The sequence below is a fragment of the Enhydra lutris genome, unplaced genomic scaffold (assembly GCF_002288905.1).
Source record: "Enhydra lutris kenyoni isolate GAN:26980312 unplaced genomic scaffold, ASM228890v2 scaffoldscaffold27, whole genome shotgun sequence".
Taxonomy (NCBI): domain Eukaryota; kingdom Metazoa; phylum Chordata; class Mammalia; order Carnivora; family Mustelidae; genus Enhydra; species Enhydra lutris.
In genome coordinates this window covers 27067139-27086372 of record NW_019154111.1, presented here as the reverse complement: position 1 = coordinate 27086372, position 19234 = coordinate 27067139, and the positions used below count along the sequence as shown (strand labels likewise).

At 35.9% G+C, this 19234-nt stretch overlaps 1 protein-coding gene across 1 annotated transcript in view; it reads right to left on the bottom strand.

The window, feature by feature from the left end:
- Positions 1-719: 719 nt before the first annotated feature.
- Positions 720-19234, bottom strand: part of LOC111151958 (base methyltransferase of 25S rRNA 2 homolog) — a 108018-nt gene continuing 89503 nt past the window's right edge. Inside the window, 1 exon segment of the mRNA XM_022510203.1 lies at positions 720-3940. Coding sequence (XP_022365911.1) covers positions 3311-3940 — 630 coding nt within the window. The 3' untranslated portion in view covers positions 720-3310.

The following is a 19234-nucleotide window of genomic DNA, read 5'->3' as shown; positions in this document are numbered from 1 at the left end:
TTTTTACCCACCTTTTACAATCAGAGAATTGGTTTGTAGCTTGCACTTTTCTAGAGAGATGAACAATACATTCCTCTTACCCACAATGTGTTTGTAATTTGTTGAACAGTTGTCTTTAAAAATTTTTGGATTCTGTTTCATTTTTGGTAAACAAATTAAGGGACTTGAGCAGGGGCAAAGGTTTAAGGATCAGTAGGCAAACATTCCTAGATAGAGATGTTAACCCTATATAGGATGCTTGTCTTTTCTGTTAGATCATCAGCTCCATGAAAGCAGGGGACTATGACCACCCCAATCCTAATGTTTCCCCAGCATACCGTATATGGTAAAGTTCAAACATTCATTCAGTGGATTAAGAACTGTTTGACATGAGAAAGCCATCTGCTGCCATAAAATAACTAATACACTTAACTATCTTTGATAAAAGTAACTTTCAAGGAAAGGAGGAGACCTACAATGAACCAGAATTTATGGAGGCTGTTGTCCCCAGTTCTTTGATAAACAGCATGACAATATGTAACAATATCGTAGTCACTTGAACTCTCTGAATTTTGTGCATCAAATCCTGAAATTAAGGAATTTGAGTAGGTGAACCTAGCTTGAAAATTCTGGAGGTCATTCAAATTTTAAACTGCTTCCCAATTTTGAAATCACTTAGTATAGAAGTCAAAGAGCATAGCACTTTCAGGTTTTAAGTAATAGACAATGAATATTAGAAAATTTAAAAATTTTAATAAATGTGCTTTGTTCACAAAATGTGAAAAAATACAACAAACACAAACATACATTTTCAGATATGCCATCTCCCACCATTTGGCAACTATGATATAAACCATTTTTTATCAAGTCATGATCCTGAAGAATCTAATCAAATGATCATTTATTTCTGAAACTCCAAATTATTTTGGAGAATCCTGTTCTGAGACAGGAGACCCCTTAAAACTTATTTATATCTATAGGAAATCATTCTCAAGAGTACCCATTCAGTATTAAAAGGCTCTGTTAACTTCTCTTGTCATTACATATATCTTCTGGCACCAAGCCACAGGACTGCTTATATTTTAACACATAAATGTTAAACTGGCTTTGGTGGAATATGTATTAGTTTAAATCCTGTACCAACCTAATTTGAAGCTGAATTTACAGTAACAAATGACATTTATAAATCCAAACAAATTTATACTAAGTGGGAGTAGGTTTTATAAAGAGACTTTTCTTTAAAGTACTACTTAAAATACATCATGCACACTTTGGAGCATAAGCAGAATCAACATCTGTAAACAATCAGAAAAATTTATAGCACCAACATGTTAGCTGTAACACAAAGGCTGACTCCAAGGTCATACTTACACCAGCCTCTCAAAAGCCCGGTTTTCATTTACTTTCAAAGCACTTTAATTAGATATATTGTTTTCTTTGCCCTTAAGATCATATTTCGCCAAATCAAAGGAAATGGGTAATATGGGTAAAAGAGGTACTACCAAAACATAGTAAACACAGTTTTGTGTTACCTGAATAGAGTGGGTTTTTTTTTCCCTTCTTTTGGGGGAGATAAAGATGGGACCTACAGTGCTTAATTGGAAAGAAAAGTCAAATCTTAATTATTAAGGGCTCTGAGGCTATTGAAAATAAATGAAACATTTCTAGTTACTTTTGGCATATTTGAGCAACCATTGTTTATTGCATTCATTCAACTGACTTTTTAGGTTAATTACAATCCTGTTACTTTCATTAATTTAGAACATGAAATTTAATTTGAAATATCGGGTATATATACCCAAACACTGGTATCTTAAAGGGTAATTTTATATTTCTAAATAAAGTCTGACATTCAAAGTTAACTACAGCAACTCACAATAAGCACAAAAACATCAATTTTACCAGAGTAAAGAAGTGCAGTTTATGAAATTTAAGGATCAACTATTGAAAATGCAAGTTTCCTTGAAGAACATACACACACACGCGCACGCGCACACATAACATTAACCATGGATTCTGAAACTGTGATACTTCAGTGCAAAAACCTCAGTATGAGGTAATTTTAATGTAATAACCACTTGAAAAAAAAATCCACACAGTGGCACTCTTAAAAACGACAGTTTACATGACAATTGCTGGCTGACAAGACAACGTGGACCAAATGTTCTTAGCTATTTAAACTAATCTTGTCTTGTTTGGACATATTTTTCTCCTTAATCATTTGCTTCTGATTCAGAAACACAGAAAGTCATTTATCAATGTGGAAAGGGAAAATTCCCACAGCCAACTAATGGTTTATATATTCAAAGAAAATTTTCTGCTAGAATTTTGATAGACACTAGAATACCGAAAGGTCAAAACCATTTTATGAGATTGCTAGCAGAGGGTTAATTTAAAAATTTTCTATATAATTCCAGACTTGTAGTGCAGCACACCTCCTTAATGGAAAGGTGAGAACCCTAATAAGGTTGGTCTAGACAGAACATAAACTCTTACAAGTGCAAACCCTTTCACAAAGGTGTTTCAGGTCAGGATCGAGTATTGTTCCTTGCTTAAATAGAAAATTTTGTAAATGAAACCTAAAATTAAAAAAGGTAAGAGTGAACTCTCACAGTTAAATATACTTAACACCAAGGCCTAAATCAATATGAAATATATGAACATTCTACTTTGGCAATGGTGTTTATTGTACTGTACTAATGAAATTAGAATACATACTTGGGGGAAATCTTTCCCCAAATGTCTGATGCTGCCAAATGAGCAAAAAAGAAAAAAAAAAAAAAATCAGTTCCAGAAAGTTGAGGAAACGCTGGATCACCAGACAAAACTGAACAGAAAATGGCTTTCTGTAACAGATAACAATTTAGCTAGAAAAGAGAGTAAGTGCATCACAAAACAACTAAACCAATCTATCTCTGTCACATTTAACTTGTGAGTAATCAAAGTGCAAGCTACAGCTTTCTACATCTTTCTCATTGCAATGGTTTAAAGTCAACACTGAAAAGATTAAAAAAGAAAAATACATAGCAAGTTATGCTTCATTTTCACAATAGCACTAAAGAAAAAAGGTACCTTTCTATAGTATCTTAGTGCTAAATGCTAAAGTAACAGTGGTTTCTGCTATGACAGGAGTCACTCTGCATGAAACTTTAAGCTTTCTATATAAGAATAAATTTTAAAATCCAGAAGTAGAAAAAAATAGCAAACTCTGTAAACCTTTGCATTTCTTCTATGCAAACCAGGTTTTAAGTACTGAGTTCATGTTAGTATTTCTGATTAGTGTAAGGAATTAGTTTAGAAGTCTGGACTGAAAGGGCCTTTTGCTTTGCTATTAACTTAAAAGTAATATGGGATCTTCTAGCTCATAGAAAGGAATAGAGCTGGCTTGACTTTCTCCAGAATCTGAGTCGTATGGAGCATCAGGGAGCTCTGTGAAACCATATGCTAGTTGTTCATCTTCCATATCTGATCGAACGTAGCAGGAAGGGTTAGAATATTCCTCTTCTTCTATACTGTTGAAATCTTGAGGAATATATAACATCCCTGGGTAGTTCCTACTAACCAAGTCACTTGTGGTTTTTAGGGAGATTTTTCTAAATGCCATCAAATGCATATGTGAAAATTTTGAATACTTGAAACGTTTAAAGCCCAGGGATTCTATAGCAATCTTCCAGCTTTTCATCATCATAGCATGACGGTTCTGATGGGAGGAATCAGGTGTGATGATAAGCAATAAACCATTTAACACTAACAGTTCATGGGCTTTCTTGCAGCAAATCCATCGTTGGTAAGGCGATGGAAAATAAGAAAGGAGGAGAGAGAAAACCACCACATGGAAAAGCTCTCCAGGAAGAGAATCAATAGGGTTTTTCAGCTGCTTCAAAAAGGCATCTATAGCATCCTGTGCAAGCTGGAGTGGCTGCTGAAGCTGCAAGTTCAGGAAGTCACATTTATATACACTCTGCAGAAAGGGAAAAACAAGGCATATTCAGAATCTGAAGATCACTTCCACCCTATTACACAGATTTTACACCACACCGTGTCACAGCATTTCTACATTATCTAAGCTTTAATTCTTAATTTTTCCCTTCTACGTGATTCCACTTGAACAGACATTCAAACTAAACTTTTACTCAATAAAATTTCAAAGAGATTACAATCAAGCCCAGAGAGTTTCTTCTCATTAAAAAACTAAATATTTCTGCCTAACAATTTGAAATTTAATTTGGATAAGAGCTTACCAGAAAGATTTATCTAAACTTAGTCATATTTACTTTCACTTCAACATTTATAGTTAACAAAGACCAATATAAAAACTTTAAACAATACTATTAAATAAAGATGAATCGAAAAGGATAATGAAAGAGGCATTATACATTTGTAAAAGCAGAGCACCAAAACTTTTCAAGGTCATGAAAAATGTCTTTAAACCATTAGCTCGAATCATCTTAAAAATAATTTTAGTATTACATTTATTCTATTAAACAACCAGAATAAAAAGTTTTAAAATTAGATAAAAATTAACTAACAATGATATGGACTAATACTTTATTCCCTCATTCTTGCTAGTAGGTAGACAAGCTGAGCACATAATTATGTGGACTATCTATTAGAGAAAGTAACACATAACACGAAAAAAGAAAAATGTTTTTCTCCTTCCCATTGCTTCCCCTCCCTCCATTTTTTTTTTTTTTTCTTTTTTTAAATGATTGGAGGGTGTGAGAGTGCATGCCAAATGGGAGGAGGGGCAGAGGGAGAGAATCAGCAAGCAGACTTTACCTGAGCAGGGAGCCCAACACAGGGCTGGATCTTATAATCCATGACCTGAACCAAAACCAAGAGTTGGAGCCACCTAGGCACCCCCACCTTTTTTTCCTCTTAAGATAACTTTACTTCAGTATACTGGTGTACAAACAAGGAGAACTGACACACAAGTATATTTAAAGGGTACTTATTGATAAGTTTTGTCATTAAACATTCATGAAACCATGAAACGACAATCAATTTAATGACTAGACCTAACACCTCCAAAAGCTTCCTCCCTGAGCCTTTACAATCCTTTCCTGGTACCCTTCTTGTTCTTCCTGGCTACCAGGCAATTGTTCATGTGATTTCTATCATTACAGATTTAGTTTGTATTTTTTTTTAAAGATTTTATTTATTTATTTGACAGAGAAAGATCACAAGTAGGCAGAGAGGCAGCCAGAGAGAGAGAGAAGCAGGCTCCCCGCTGAGCAAAGAGCCCGACTTGGGGCTCGATCCCAGGACCCTGAGACCATGACCCGAGCTGAAGGCAGTGGCTTAACCCACTGAGCCACCCAGGTGCTCCAGATTTAGTTTGTATTTCATAAAATTTTATATGAATGGAGTAAGACAGAATAATGTCTTCTTGATTTGCCTGGCTTCTTCCACACAATACAATTATTTTGAGATTTATTCACTCTTTTGCATCTATATCTATATATCATCTATACCAGTTGACTCTTGTATATTGATCTCCTATCTTGCAACCCTGCTAAACTCATTTATTCTAGTAGCTACTCTGTAGATTCCAAGGAATAATTTAATGGATGATCAATGTCATATATGAATAAAGACAGTTTCGGTTCTTTCCAATCTTGATGCCTAGTATTGCTTTTTTCCTGACTCTACTGCGCTGCTAGCATATTGATTCTGAATCATTTCCATGAAGTTGTAACATTCAGCAAATTATGCAGTGCTGTATATTCACTTCATTGCGATAGTTCCCATCATGTAAGTTGACTTTAATACGTATTTTAAGTCAGGTATTAACTGTTTAATAAAATCTATCTATTGACAGTTTATTCTTTGCTATTGTATTGTGAGTTTTAAAATATATTTTAGATAGTAGTCCCTTATCTGAAGTAAAATGATTTGCAGATACTTTCTTCCATTCTGTAGGTTGCCTTTTCATGCTGTTACTCGTTTCCTTTGTAGAAGCTTTTTAGTTTGATGTAGTCTCGTTTGTCTATTTTTGCATTTGTTGCCTTTGGTTTTGGTAATCAGATTTAAAATATCACCATGACTGATAATCAAGATGATTACACCCAAGTTTTCTCAGAGGAGTTTTATGGCTTCCGATCCATGTTCAAGTCCCTAATCCATTTTTAGTTTTGGTGTGTAGTGGTCCCATTTCATTCATTTGCACATGATGTCCAATTTTCTCAGCACCATTTATTGAAGAGACTGACCTCCTTCCCTCTGTATATTCTCTGCTCCTTTGTTATAAATTAATCGACCATATATACATGGGTTTATTTCTAGGCCCTCTCTTCTATTTGTTCTATGTGTAGATTTTAATACCAGTATCCTAGAGATTTAATCATCATAGCCTTGTAATATAGTTTAAAATCAGGTAGTGTAATGCCTCCAGTTTCTTCTTTCCCAAGACCATTTTCACTATTTGGGGGTCTCTGATGATTCCAATTAAATTTTAAAACTGTTCTGTTTCTGTGAAAAATGGCACTGCAATTGTGATTGGGATTGCACTGAATCTGTGAACTGGTTTGGGTAGTATGATATTAAACAACATTCTTTGAATCTATAAGCACCAATCATCTTACCATTTATTTATATATTCAGTTTCTTTTATTATTGTAGTTTTCAATATATAAGTCTTTCAACCTCCTTGGTCAGATTTATTCCTTGGTACTTTATTCTGTTTGACACATTTATAAATGGAATTGTTTTCTTAATTTTTTTTTAATATTTTACTATTAGTGTATAAAAATACAATGTGTTGATTTTTTATCTTGCAACTTTACTGGATTTCTTTATTCTAACAGTTTCCAGATTTTAATCTTTAGGATTTTTATGTATAGTATATGTTATCTCCAAATAGTGCCAGCTTTACTTCTTTCTTTCCAATTTGGATGCCTCTTTTCTTTTCTTGCTTAATTGCCTTGGCAGTACTTACCCTCTACTGAATAAAAGTGGAAAGAGTGGGTATCCTTGTCTTGTTCCTGATCTTAGCAGAAAAACTGAAAAGCTTTTCACAGTTGAACATGATGTTAGCTGTGGGCTGGTCATACTTAGCCTTTCTACTATGTTGAGGTATGTTCTCTCCCTAGCCACTTTGTTGAGAGTTTTTATCATAAGTGATGTTGTATTTTATTAAATCCTTTTCCACATCTATCAAAATGATTTTTATCCTTTATTTTGTTACTAAGGTGTGTTATATTGATTTTGTGGATATTAAACAATGCTTGCATCCTTGGAATAAATCCCACTTGATACATTCTTTTAATGTACTACAGAATTCAGTTTGCTTATATTTTGTTGGGGATTTTTGTATCCATGTGTTAGGGACACTGTTCCCGTAATTTTTTTTTTCTTTTCTTGTGGAATCCTTGTCTGGTTTTAGTATCAGTAACGAGACTGAAGCAGTGATCAAAAACCTCCCCAAAAACAAGAGCCCAGGACCTGACAGATTCCCTGGAGAATTCTACCAAACATTCAAAGAAGAAATAATACCTATTCTCCTGAAGCTGCTTCAAAACATAGAAACAGAAGGAAAGCTTCCACACTCTTTCTGTGAAGCCAGCATTACCCTGATCCCCAAACCAGGAAAAGACCTCATCAAAAAGGAGAATTTCAGACCAATATCCCTGATGAATATGGATGCCAAGATTCTCAACAAGATCCTAGCTAATAGGATCCAACAGTACATTAAAAAGATTGAATCCCACCATGAATAGGTGGGATTTATCCATGGGATGCAAGGGTGGTTCAACATTTGCAAATCAATCAATGTGATAGAACAAATCAGTAGGAGAAGAGAGAAGAATCACATGGTCCTCTCAACTGATGCAGAAAAAGCATCTGACAAGATACAGCATCCGTTCCTGATTAAAACACTTCAAAGTATAGGGACAGAGGGAACATTCCTCAACTTCAAAAAATCTATCTATGCTTTCCTTATAAAATGAGTTTGGAAGAGTTTCCTTCTCTTCTTATTTTTTGGAAGAGTTTGAGGAGAATTTTTGTTTGTTGGAAGGTTTTTGTTTTTAGCATTCATTTTTAAAAATTTAAAATCAATTAACATACATTTATAACATAACTATTATTAGTTTCAGAGGTAGAATTTAGTGATTCATCAGTTGCACAGAACACCCACTGCTCATTATATCAAGTATTATCCTTAATATCCATCACTGAGTTACCCCATCCTCCCAACCATATCCCTTTCAACAACCCTGTTTGTTTCCTAGTTAAGAGTCTCTTATGGTTTGTCTCCCTCTCTGATTTCAACTTATTTTACCTTCTCTTTCCCCATATTCATCTGTTTTATTTCTTAAATTCCACATGAGTGAAAGCATATGATATTTGTCTTTCTCTGATTTATTTCACTTAGCATAATACCATCTAGTTCCATCCACATCATTGTAAATGGCAAGATTTCATCCTTTTTGACAGCTAATATTCCATTGTTTATACCATATCTCCTTTATCCATTCACCTGTCAGTGGACATCTGGGCTCTTCTCATAGTTTGGCTATTGTAGCCACTGCTGCTATACACACTTCAAATCACTATGTTTGTATCCTTTGGAAGAGTACCTAGGAGAGCAATTCCTGGGTCGTAGAGGAGCCCTATTTCTGACTTTTTGAGGAAACTTCATACTGTTTTCCAGAGTGGCTGCACCAGTTGGCATTCCCACCAACATTTTAAAAAGGTTCCCCTTTCTCCACCTCCTTGCCAACATCTGTTTCCTGACTTGTTAATTTTAGCCATTCTGACTGGCATGAGGTGGTACCTCATCACAGTTTTGATATGTATTTCCCTGATGCCTAGTGATGTTGAGCATTTTTTTCATGTATTTATTGTCCGTTTGTATGTCTTCTTTGGAGAAATGTCTGTTCATGTCTTCTGCCCATTTCTTGATTGGATTATTTGTTCTTTGGGTGTTGAGTTTGAGAAGTTCTTTATAGATTTTGGATACTAGTCCTTTATCTGATATGTCATTTGCAAATATCTTCTCCCATTCTGTGGGTTCTCTTCTGGTTCTGTTGAGTGTTTCCTTTGCTGTGCGAAAGATTTTTATCTTGATCAAGAACCAATAGTTCATTTTTGCTTTTGTTTCTTGGCTTTGAAAACGTGTGTAGCAAGAAGTTGCTGCAGCCAAGGTCAAAGAGGTTGCCTATGTTGTCCTCTAGGATTTTGATGGATTCCTGTCTCACATTGAGGTCTTTCATGCTGGAAGGTTTTTGATTACTGATTCAACACACTAAGCAGGAGCCAGTCTGTTCAGATGTTCTATTTCATCTTAATTCAGTCTTGATAGGTTGTATGTTTCTAGGAATTTATTCATTTCTTATAGATTGTCCAGTTTGTTAGCATACGATTGTTTATCACAGTCACCAGCTTTTACTTTCACTTATCTTTTCTATTTGTCTTTTTAGTCTCAATTTCATTTATGTCTGCTCTGATCTTCATTTCCCTCTTTCTGTCTTTGGACTTTTTTTGTACTTTACCAAGTTCCGTGAGGTGTACAGTTAGGTTGTTTGAAACTTTTCTTGTTTCTTGAGGTAGGCATTTATGGCTATGAACTTCTTAGAATTGCTTTTCCTGCATCCCATAAATTTTAATGTGTTCCATTTCTATTTTCATTGGTCTCAAATTATTTTTATTTCTCTTTTGATTTCTTCTTTGACCTACCAGTTGTTTAATAGCATTTTTAATCTCCACATGTGTAAATTTTCTAGTTTTGTGTAATTAATGTTTCCTTTCATACCACTGTGGTTGGAAAAGGTGGTTGATATGATTTTAATCCTCTTAAATATGATATAATACAAGTATTTCTAAGACCTATTATCTGTCTTCTTAAGCAAAGGTGAATTCTGTTGTTTTGAATGAAGTGTTCTGCAAATATCTATTAAGTCCATTAGGTCTAATGTGTTACTTAAGGCTAACTTAACAGATAGCTTAAGTGAGCTATCTGTTGATGTAAGTGGAGTACTAAAGTCCCTTATTATTATTGTATTGCTATTTCTCCCTTTTGATCTAAGTATATATTTGCCTTATATAGATGCTCTTATGTTGAACACATTTATAAATGTTATATTTTCTCATTGGATTGACTCATTTATCATTTTTTATAACCTTCTCTGACTCTTATTAGTTTTTGCTTTAAAGTCTGTTGTCTGATAAAAGTATAGCGATTCCAGCTTTCCTTTGGATTTCATTTGCATAGAACATCTTTTCCAGCCCTTCATTTATTGTCTGTGTGTTTCCCCTTACATCTAAATTTAGTCTTTCAGGTAGCCTATAGATGGGTCTTGTTTATTTTATCCATTCAACAAACTTTTTTCTTTACTGAAGAAGTTAATGCATTTATATTTAATTATTGAGAGATACATGCTTATTTCTATTTAGATAATTATTTTCTGGTTGTTTTTGTAGTTCCACTTTGTTCCTTTCTTTTTCTTGCTCTCTCCCTTAGTGGTTTGATGACGTTATTAGTGGTATGCTTATATTCCTGTCTCTTTATCTTCTGTGTATTTACTATAAATTTCTGCTTTGTGGTCACTATGAGGCTTAGATATAACAACTCAGATCTCTAACACTCTATTCTAAGTTGATAACAACTTAAACTGTTCACACTGTAATGCTTAACATTATTATCCATCCCCATATTTTACGCTTGTTTTTTATTTTACGTTTTTTATATTTTATATCACATTTTATATCTTTTAATTTGTGTCCTTTAACTATTATAACCACACTTATTTTTGCTACTTTTGTCTTTTAATTTTCATACTTTAAAGTGATTAATTCACTATATTTACCATATATAAACCTTCCCAATGAGATGTATTCTTTCCTATTTTTTCTTAATACTAACTAGTGCCTTCTATTTTCAGATTAAAGAAGTTCTTTTCACATGTCTCCTATGGCTGTTAAGTGGTGATGAACTCCTTTAGCTTTTGCTTGTCTGGAAACTCTCTCTCCCCCCACCCCCTTTTTTTTAAAGTCATGTCTAAGACATTTATTGCTGGATTTTAAATAAGCAATACATACCCAAATTTCCTCAATTATGCCCAAAATGATTTTCTTACCATGATAGGTGCACTCTTTAATCCCCACTGTCTCTTGGACTGTTGACCCACCTCCCCTCTGATAACTATCAGCTTTTTCTCTATAGTTAAGAGTCTATTTCTTGGTTTGCTCTCTCTCCTTTTTTTCCCATTTGTTCATTTGTTTTGTTTAAATTCCATGTATGAGATCAAACAGTATTTGTCTTCTCTGACTAAATTATTTCACTTTGCATTATATTATACTCTCCAGCTTCATCCATGTTGTTACAGATGGAAAGATGTTGTTTCTTTTTATGTCTTTCTCTGGGTGACTTATTTTGCTTAGCATAATGTCCTCTAGTTCCAACCACATTGCTGCAAATAGCAAGATTTCATTTCTTTTGATGGCTGCATAGTATTCCATTTTATATATAAATAAAATGGAATATATATATGGATATATCTATATATCTATATATATCTATCACTTCTTCTTTGTCCATTCATCCGTTGATGGACATCTAGGTTCTTTCCATAGTTTGGCTATTGTGGACATTGCTGCTGTAAACATTCAGGTGCACGTACCCCTTTAGATCACTACATTTGTATCTTTAGGGTAAATACCCAGTAGTGTGATTACTGGGTCGTAGGGTAGCTCTATTTTCAACTTTTTGAGGAACCTCCATGTTTTCTAGAGTGGCCACACCAGGGTGAATTCCCACCAACAGTGTAAGAGGGTTCCCCTTTCTCTGTATCCTCGCCAACATCTGTCATTTCCTGATTTGTTCATTTTAGCCATTCTGACTGGTATGAGGTGGTATCTCATTGTGGTTTTGATTTGTATTTCCCTGATGCCGAGTGATGTGGAGCACTTTTTCATGTGTCTGTTGGCCATCTGGATGTCTTCTTTGCAGAAATGTCTGTTCATGTACTCTGCTCATTTCTTGATTGGATTATTTGTTCTTTGGGTGTTGAGTTTGGTAAGTTCTTTATAGATTTTGGATACTAGCCCTTTATCTGATAATGTCATTTGCGAATATCTTCTCCCATTCTGTCAGTTGTCTTTTGGTTTTGTTGACTGTTTCCTTTGCTGTGCAAAAGCTTTTGATCTCGATTAAGTCCCAATAGTTCATCATTTTTGCCCTTGCTTCCCTTGCCTTTGGTGATGTTTCTAGGAAGAAGTTGCTGTGGCTGAGGTTGAAGCGGTCGTTGCCTGTGTTCTCCTCAAGGATTTTGATGGATTCCTTTCTCACATGGAGGCCCTTCATCCATTTTGAGTCTATTTTTGTGTGTGGTGTAAGGAAATGCTCCAGTTTCATTTTTCTGCACACGGCTGTCCAGTTTTCCCAACACCATTTGTGGAAGAGACTGTCTTTTTTCCATTGGACATTCTTCCCTGCTTTGTCGAAGATTAGTTGACCATAGAGTTGAGGGTCTATTTCTGGGCTCTCTCTTCTGTTCCATGATCTATGTGTCTGTTTCTGTGCCAGTACCATACTGTGTTGATGATGACAGCTTTGTAATAGAGCTTGAAGTCTGGAATTGTGATGCCACCGACTTTGGCTTTCCTTTTCAACATTCCTCTGGCTATTTGGGGTCTTTTCTGGTTCTATATAAATTTTAGGATTATTTGTTCCATTTCTTCGAAAAAATTGATGGTATTTTGATAGAGATTGCATTAAATGTGTAGATGGCTTTAGGTAGCATAGACATTTTCACAATATTTGTTCTCCCAATCCATGAGCATGGAACATTTTTCCATTTCTTTGTGTCTTCCTTAATTTATTTCATTAGTATTTTATAGTTTTCTGTGTACAAATTCTTTCTCTCTTTGGTTATCTCTCTCTCTCTCTCTAAGTAGGTTCCACACCCAGTGTGGAGCCCAATGTGGGGCTTGAACTCATGACTCTAAGATCAAGACCTGAGCTGAGATCAAGTATCTGATGCTTCACCAACTGAGCCACCCAGGAACCCCTTGATGAGTATTTCATTGCATATCTATCTATCACTTATTCTTTATCCATTCATCTATTGATGGACACTTTGTGTGCTGCCATAGTTTAATCGTAAATAATGCTGCTATAAACAGAGATGCATATAGCTGTTTGAATTAGTGGTTGTGTATTTTTTGGGTAAATATCCAGTAGTGTGATTGCTGACTGTAGGGCAGTTCTATTTTTAAGTTTTTTTGAGGAACCTCCATAATGTCTTCCACAGTAAACGCACGAGTTTACATTCCCATCTGCACGACGGTTTCTTTTTCTCCACATCCTTGCCTACCCTTGTTGTTTCTTTTCTTCTTGACTTTCGCCATTCTGACAGGTGTGCGGTGATATCTTGTTGTGGTTTTGATTTGCCTTTCCCTGATGAGTGATATTGAGTATCTTTTCATGTGCCTATTAGCCATCTGATGTCTTCTTTGGAGAAATTTCTATTCATGTCTTCTGCCCATTTTTAAATAAGAATATCTGTGGTTTTGGTGTTGAGTTGTATAAGTTCTTTATATATTTTGGATACTAATCCTTTAATAGATATGTCAGTTGCAAATATCTTCTACCATTCAGTAGCTTGTCTTTTTGTTGATCATTTCTTTTACTGTGCAGAAACTTTATTTTGATGTAGTCCCAATAGTTTATTTTTTGCTTTTTTCTCCCCCAGCCTTAGGAGAGCTACCTACAAAAATGTTGTTATGGTCCATGTCAGGGAAATGACTACCTCCTCTTTTCTAGGGTTTTTATGGTTTCAGGTCTTGCATTTAGATCTTGAATCTGTTTTGAATTTATTTTTGTGGATGGTGTGAGAAAGTGGCCCAGTTTCATTCTTTTGCATGTAGCTGCCCAGTTTTCCCAAGATCATTTGTGGAAGAGTCTCTTTTTCCTATTATATATAAATTCCTCCTTTGTTGAAGATTGACCATATAATTGTGGGTTTATTTCTAGGTTTTCTATTCCATTCCAACGATCCATGTGTCTATATTTATGTCAGTACTCCACTGTTCGATTACCACAGCTTTGTATTTTAACTTGGAAATCTGGAATTGTGATACATCTTCTATTTTTCAAGACTGCTTTGGCTATCTGGGGTCTTCTGTGGTTCCATACACATTTTAGGTTTGTTCTAGTTCTGTGAAAAATGCTATTGGTATTTTGATAAGGACTGATTTAAATCTGTAGACTGCTTTAAGTAGTACAGAATTTTAACAATATTTGTTCTCCCGATTCATGAGCATGGAATATCTTTCCATTTCTTTATGTCACCTTCATTATTCTTTCATCAGTGTTTTATAGTGTCTCCTTCACTTCTGAATAACTTGGCCAGGTAGAGTATTCTTGGATGGCAGTATCTTTTCTTTCAGCCTTTTGAACATAAAGTGGTATACCTTCTGGCCTGCAAAGTTTCTGCTGAGAAATCCGCCTAGAGATTTATGGGAGTTCATTTGTATGCAGTAAGTTGTTTTTCTGCTTGCTGCTTTTACTATTTTCTCCATTTTCTATTCCTTTTTTTGCTGCTGTGTTGTCTTCACATTGATGCTTCTGCTGTTTCTAGTCTCATGTTGAATGCCTCTTATGTATTTTTCAGTTTAGTTATATTTTTCAGCTCTGTGACTTATACTTGGTACCTTTTCCATCTCTTTGTTGAAGTTCTCACTGTGTTAATTCATTCTTCTCTCCACTTTTATAAGTATCTTCATGACCATTACTTTGAATTCTTTAGTAGGTAAATTACTTACCTCTATTTCATTAATTTTTTTCCCCTGGAAGTTTTATTTATTTATTTTTTCTTTCCATTTGGAACATATTCCTCTCTTCATTTTGACTCTCTGTGTTGGTTTCTATATAGCAGATGACACCAAAGCCTCTTCCAGTTTTGAAGGAGTGGCCTCATGTAGGAGATGAAACTTGTTATTCAACTCTGTCTCAGTTCTTGGTTGTCTTTCAAACCTTTATGCTTGTCCAAGCAGGCTATTACATTTTTAATAGCTTCCAGTAGTTGAGGATATGCCAAGACCTGTCAGTGTCCTTGTAGGGGATGATGTCAGCACCTAGACTCAGGCTGACTGGAAGCCAGACCTCCAGGCTTCAGCTTTTAAAAAGTATGTAAATATATTACAGTCCTGTGGGACAACAAGTGTAAGGCTTCACTGAGAAGCAGGCCATCTGGAGGTATCCCCTGGGTGGCAAAGCAATCAGGGCTCCAGGCAAGTGTATAGGGTCTTTCCTGGGTGATAGTAATGAGATGGAGCAAGGCAGATGGAAAATGCAAGATGGTGTCCTCAGCCTATGTGCCTTGGGAGCAGATTTGTAAGACACTGAACGTGTGCCAAGCTTGAAGGAGGTCCCTAAAGCCAACCAGACCAAGCAAGGATGCCTCCCTCACAGAAAGACTGGGCAGTGTTCCTCAGTCTGCTATCTGTGCAGTGCCCTGGGGGGTGGTAGCCTGCTAGTCTGCTCAGAACAATCTCTCCAAGTGCCATTGTCCCATGGGATCCAAGAATGCTAGCCCTCCACTCCTCGTCCCTGCCACGAGAGCCAGGTGAGCAAGGGGTGATCCCTGAAGGCATCTACACAAACTAGGGCACCAGATGTGTGTACAGCTCCCCTCCAGGAGACACTGGCATTTGGGAGCACAGCAGAGAGTGAGCTCAAAGATAGGGCCCACCCATAAAAATCTCTGGAAAGGATTACAGTCAGCCCCAAGATATATGTTTAATTAGAAGTCTGCCACTCAGGCTGTAGTTGTGATGATTACCTAACAATTTTCCTTCACTGTAAGACAGAGCTCCTTGGTCTGATGCCTCATGCTGTGCCCCCCGCACAGCTGTTAAGGAATTTTCTTCACTGATTACAGTTCTGTGGGACCCATAAGTGTAAGACTTACTGGCCAACAGAGCCAGGGATGCAAAGATATACCCTGGCAGTAGTTGCAAAAACTGAAATGCCAGACAGGGGGTATGAGCTCCTTTTTGGGGACACTGACTATTACAGTGCCACAGAAGGAATACATGCTCCCTTGGCCACAGCCAGGAGATCAAGTTTGCAGCCTATTTAATGTAATTATTGATATACTGAGGTTTAGGTCTGTAATTCCTTTTTACTTTGTCCCCTCTTCATTATAGCCTTTGATCTCTTTCTTCCATCTTTTGAATTAAATAAATTTATGATTTTATCTTATCACCCCATTGGCTTATTAGCTTTAACTCTTGTCATTTCAGTGATTGCTTTAGGATTTAATGTATATATCTTTAATAATCTACCTTCAAGTATTTCACCACTTTAATATAAAAACCTAAAAATAGTATATTTTCCTTCTCTAATTTCATCCTTTGTGCTATTATTGTCAGACTTTTTTTTTTTAAACTTATAAACCACACTCCATATTATTCTTGTTTAAATGGATGTATTAGTTTGCAAAGACCGCTGTAACACAATACTGTAAACTGGATGGCTTAAACAGAAATGTATTTTGTCACAGTTCTAAAGGCTAAAAGTCTGAGATCAAGGTGTCTACAGGGTTGGTCATTTTGAGGGCTGTGAAGGAAAATCTGTTCATGCCTTTATTCTAACTACTGGTTGTTGGCAAGCTTCGTGTTCTTTGGCTTACTAGAACCATCACCCCTCTGCCTTCACATGACATTTTCCCTGTATTTGTGTTTCTAAGCCAGAATTTCTTTTTATAACATTACAATCATACTGAATTAGGCCCCACCCCACCTACTAACCTCATTTTAACTTGATTATCTCTGTAAAGACCCTATCTCCAAATAAAGTAACACACCGAAAGTTAGGACTCCACATATCTTTTCAAGGAGGAACAGGACAGAATTCAACCCATAATAACGGTCCGGTGTCTTTCAGAGAGTTTAATTTAAAAAACTGCATTTCTAACAACTTTGTAGTTATCACTTCCTGTATTCTTCATCATTTTGTGTAGATCTATATTTGCACCTGGTTGAAGCACTTCTTCCTTAACATTTCTTGAAATGTAAACTGGCTGATGTTGAATCCCTAAAGCTTTTGAATGCATGAAAAATATTTTGTTTTTATTTTTGAAAGATATTTTTGCTTGGTGACAAATTATTATCCTTCACTATTTTAACATGCCCTTTAAAAAAATCTGGTTGCTTTTAAGAATTTCTCTTTATCACTGTGTTTTGATTTTGTGTTATGTGTTGGGGGGGGGTTGGTTACCATGTGCCTTGGTGTAATCTTTCTTGTGCTGTGGGTTTGTTGAGCTTCTTGGATTTGTATATTTATAGCTTTTTATCAAGTCTGGAAAATTTTGGGCCATTATTTCTTTAATCTCCCTGCCTTGTGGGAGGGACTACAGTTATGCCTGTATTTGGCCACTTGATATTATCTCATTGCTCACTGATGTTCTTCCAGCTTAAATTCTTTTTGTATTGGGCACCTGGGTGGCTCAGTGGGTTAGGCCGCTGCCTTCGGCTTGGGTCATGATCTCAGGGTCCTGGGATCAAGTCCCACATCGGGCTCTCTGCTCAACAGGGAGCCTGCTTCCCTCTCTCTGCCTGCCTCTCTGTCTACTTGTGATCTCTGTCTGTCAAATAAATAAATAAAATCTTTAAAAAAAAATTCTTTTTGTATTTAATTTCGGATGGTTTCTGTTGTCATGTCTTCAATTTAATTTTTCTTCTGCAATATCTAACATGCCTTAATTCCATCTAGTATGTACTTCATGTCCTACATGGTAGTATGAAGTCTCTGGAAGTTAGATTTGGTATTTTTAAGTATGTTCTATGTCTCTAAACTTTTTGTACATACAGAATACAGTCATCCTGTGCCTATTTTAATGTCCTTGTTTCCTAATTTTAACATCTGTGTCAGTTCAGGGTTGGTCTTTGTTGATCATAGCTTATCATTTCTTATTGGATGTCTAACGTGGATTTTTACCTTTTTGGGCATTGGATGGCATTGTATTGCTATGAATATTCTTGAGCTTTGTTCTGGGATGTAGTTAAGTTACCTGGAGACACTAATCTTTTTGGGTCTTCTGAGATTTATTTTGGTGGGACTGGACCATGGTTTAGTTTAAGGCTAAATATTTTCCAGTACTCAGGTAAGACTCTTCTGTATACTCTACTTAAGGCACTGTGATTGTTTAGGTTTCCAGTATGCCTGATGGGAATAGGTACTATTTTCATCCTATGTTGAGTGCCAGGCACTATAACCTCCACTCCTTTCTAGTGCAGTTTGAGTCTCGTGTAGTTTTCTCACACATGTAATGTAGTGACCAGTACTCAGCTGAGTCCTCATCTTTGCCCTCCGAACTCCAGAGTTCTCCCTCTGTGCAGCTATCACATAACTGGTACTGTGTTCTCTGGACCCTAGCCATCTATGTTTAGTGCTCTCAGCTCAGAATCAGTTGGACTATACCTGGGATTCCCTCTCTGTGTCATACCCTAGAAACTCTCTGAAGGGCAAATGCTGGTGCAAGAGTAGTGCTCAACTCACTTGTTTTCAGTGATCACTGTTCTTTATCACCTGATATTCAATGTCTTGTAAATTACTTATATTTTGTCCACTTTCTGTTGCTTTAGGTAGGGGGGAAAGAACAATCTGATCCTTGTTACTCCATTTTGCCTGGAAGTGAAAGTCTGATTCTATTACTGAACTTATATATAGCAGTTCTTTTGCCTTTCCCAATTACTTTAAAGTTCATGGCTCTCTATATAAACAAGTTTAGTATTTATTTGAGCCCAAAGTTTAGATCAAATGGTTATCACATTTCAGCAGTCCCTAAAGGATATCTCTAATGTGTTTTTTGAGGAAGGGAGAAAATCCATGTACAAAGCCAAATGCATTTTAAAGTATAGGTCCTGATGGCACAGGAATTCTTTGCAGTGACAAGCTAAAAACAGCTATTTTACCATAAAGCAAACATCTGTCCACCTTTCAGAAGTAGAGATAATGGTAATGGTTTGTTAGCATTTTGTCATCAAAATTCAAAGGATTCATATGAAAGTTCAATCTCTGGAACTTTTCAATAATAATGGTAAACATTTCTTTAACACTCTCTATGTAACAGACACTGTACTATTTTAATTACTTCTTAACTAGACATTACAACTGTCCTATGAAATACAGTCTATTATTAACCCCATCACAAGGATAAGAAAACTGCTTCAGAGTTACAACCCCAGGTTGAAATAAGATTCTATTCTTTTATTCATGATGTCGTTAATGAGTATGTTCTAGGCACTC